The sequence below is a fragment of the Amphiprion ocellaris genome, chromosome 6, assembly GCF_022539595.1.
Source record: "Amphiprion ocellaris isolate individual 3 ecotype Okinawa chromosome 6, ASM2253959v1, whole genome shotgun sequence".
Classification (NCBI taxonomy): Eukaryota; Metazoa; Chordata; class Actinopteri; family Pomacentridae; genus Amphiprion; species Amphiprion ocellaris.
In genome coordinates this window covers 4,279,189-4,281,579 of record NC_072771.1, presented here as the reverse complement: position 1 = coordinate 4,281,579, position 2,391 = coordinate 4,279,189, and the positions used below count along the sequence as shown (strand labels likewise).

General features: G+C 60.7%; 1 protein-coding gene across 1 annotated transcript; it reads left to right on the top strand.

Annotated features, from left to right (window-relative positions):
• Nucleotides 1–263: 263 nt before the first annotated feature.
• LOC129349128 (uncharacterized) lies at nt 264–928 on the top strand. The gene is made up of 2 exons (XM_055011342.1): nt 264–306; nt 472–928. The coding sequence occupies exons 1-2, from the start codon at nt 264–266 to the stop codon at nt 711–713; spliced, it is 285 nt and encodes a 94-aa protein (XP_054867317.1). The 3' UTR covers nt 714–928.
• Nucleotides 929–2,391: the final 1,463 nt, after the last annotated feature.

Below are 2,391 nucleotides of genomic sequence, written 5' to 3'. Positions count from 1 at the left end.
TTTCCATGAAAACTCCCACTTTTATTCATGTGCTAACATAACTGCACCATGGTTTTCTAATCATCAATGAGCCTTTCAACACCATTAGCTAACACAATGTAGCATTAGAACACAGGAGTGATGGTTGCTAGAAAGCGACCCCAAACTGTTGAGCGATAGTGTACGTTTTCAAGAAAAAAGATGAACATATTCCTTATTGTTTTGTGTTTCTTTGGGGGTTTGTGACGTCTGTTTCCACCCTGCGGTGCTAATTAAAGACAGAAATGGAACTGACGATTAAAACTGAGGCCAGAAAACACAGAAAAGGTTGGACTTGTGCCTCGGTGACGACATCAGTGTTCACATTCGTCACTGAACGCCGACTAGAGCAGCACAAAGCAGCAGCTCCACACATCATTCCGTCCTGTGTGGACAAAGCTGTTACCAATCTGAATGTTAAACTTCTGTTTGAAAATTTTCGGGGAGGGGAGAAGAAGAAGAAGAAGAAGAAGAAGAAGAAGAAGAAGAAGAAGAAGAAGAAGAAGAAGAAGAAGAAGAAGAAGAAGAAGAAGAAGAAGAAGAAGAAGAAGAAGAAGAAGAAGAAGAAGAAGAAGAAGAAGAAGAAGAAGAAGAAGAAGGAGAAGGAGAAGGAGAAGGAGAAGAAGGAGAAGGAGAAGGAGAAGGATCGAGGGGCTGTTTTGATGAACGTGTGGGATGAAAATGACAAATGCTGAGGAATGCCTGGAGGAGGGGATGTCTGCGGCCTGGGACGACCAAGAACCGCTGCACACATCAGCAAATCAAAGGCAAAAAACCCAAAAAACAGCCGGGTCCCAGAGCAGGACGTGGAGGAGAGTTGGACTTTAAAGCAGCAGGACACAGCTGCTGGGTGGAGGGTATCTGAGCTGTGTGGCCCTGCTCATCCTCCCCCTCAGCCTCCCCCTCATCCTCCCCCTCAGCCTCCCCCTCAGCCTCCCCCCTCAGCCTCCCCCCTCAGCCTCCCCCCTCAGCCTCCCCCTCAGCCTCCCCCTCAGCCTCCCCCTCATCCTCCCCCTCAGCCTCCCCCCTCAGCCTCCCCCCTCAGCCTCCCCCTCAGCCTCCCCCCTCAGCCTCCCCCTCAGCCTCCCCCTCATCCTCCCCCTCAGCCTCCCCTTCAGCCTCCCCCCTCAGCCTCCCCCTCAGCCTCCCCCTCATCCTCCCCCTCATCCTCCCCCTCAGCCTCCCCCCTCAGCCTCCCCCCTCATCCTCCCCCTCAGCCTCCCCCCTCAGCCTCCCCCTCAGCCTCCCCCTCAGCCTCCCCCCTCAGCCTCCCCCCTCAGCCTCCCCCTCAGCCTCCCCCCTCAGCCTCCCCCCTCAGCCTCCCCCTCAGCCTCCCCCCTCAGCCTCCCCCCTCAGCCTCCCCCTCAGCCTCCCCCCTCAGCCTCCCCCTCAGCCTCCCCGCTCAGCCTCCCCCTCAGCCTCCCCCCTCAGCCTCCCCCTCAGCCTCCCCCCTCAGCCTCCCCCCTCAGCCTCCCCCTCAGCCTCCCCCTCAGCCTCCCCCCTCATCCTCCCCCCTCAGCCTCCCCCCTCATCCTCCCCCCTCAGCCTCCCCCTCAGCCTCCCCCCTCATCCTCCCCCCTCAGCCTCCCCCTCAGCCTCCCCCCTCAGCCTCCCCCTCAGCCTCCCCCTCAGCCTCCCCCCTCAGCCTCCCCCCTCAGCCTCCCCCTCAGCCTCCCCGCTCAGCCTCCCCCTCAGCCTCCCCCTCAGCCTCCCCCCTGAGCCTCCCCCTCAGCCTCCCCCTCAGCCTCCCCGCTCAGCCTCCCCCTCAGCCTCCCCCTCAGCCTCCCCCCTCAGCCTCCCCCTCAGCCTCCCCCCTCAGCCTCCCCCCTCATCCTCCCCCCTCATCCTCCCCCTCAGCCTCCCCCCTCATCCTCCCCCCTCAGCCTCCCCCTCAGCCTCCCCCCTCATCCTCCCCCCTCATCCTCCCCCCTCAGCCTCCCCCTCAGCCTCCCCCTCAGCCTCCCCCCTCATCCTCCCCCCTCAGCCTCCCCCTCAGCCTCCCCCCTCATCCTCCCCCCTCAGCCTCCCCCTCAGCCTCCCCCCTCAGCCTCCCCCCTCAGCCTCCCCCCTCAGCCTCCCCCTCAGCCTCCCCCTCAGCCTCCCTGCTCGGGGATGTAACCACCATCCATAAGTGCATCAAAGTCTCCTTTTTCAGAGACAAAATAACACAAAGAGATGGGAGGATTCAGGGAGGCTGAGTGACAGACTAGAAGCACTCAGTCCAAACACTAAATAAACCCACGGTGGGCTCCCGAGACGAGGCTGTTTGGAGGCCGTCCAGCGAGGAGCGTTCAAAAGACGGGTTCACAGAGCGCCCTTTTCTGAGAGCTGTTTTGACAGCGACATGAAAGCGGCCTCAGACCTCCGTCCTCA

Excerpts from the sequence above, each read along its gene's own strand:
- LOC129349128 (XM_055011342.1), top strand. The coding sequence starts at position 264 with ATGGAACTGACGATTAAAACTGAGGCCAGAAAACACAGAAAAG. Across the intron at positions 307-471 it reads GGCCAGAAAACACAGAAAAG|AGAAGAAGAAGAAGAAGAAG; the intron begins GTTGGACTTGTG and ends GGGGAGGGGAGA.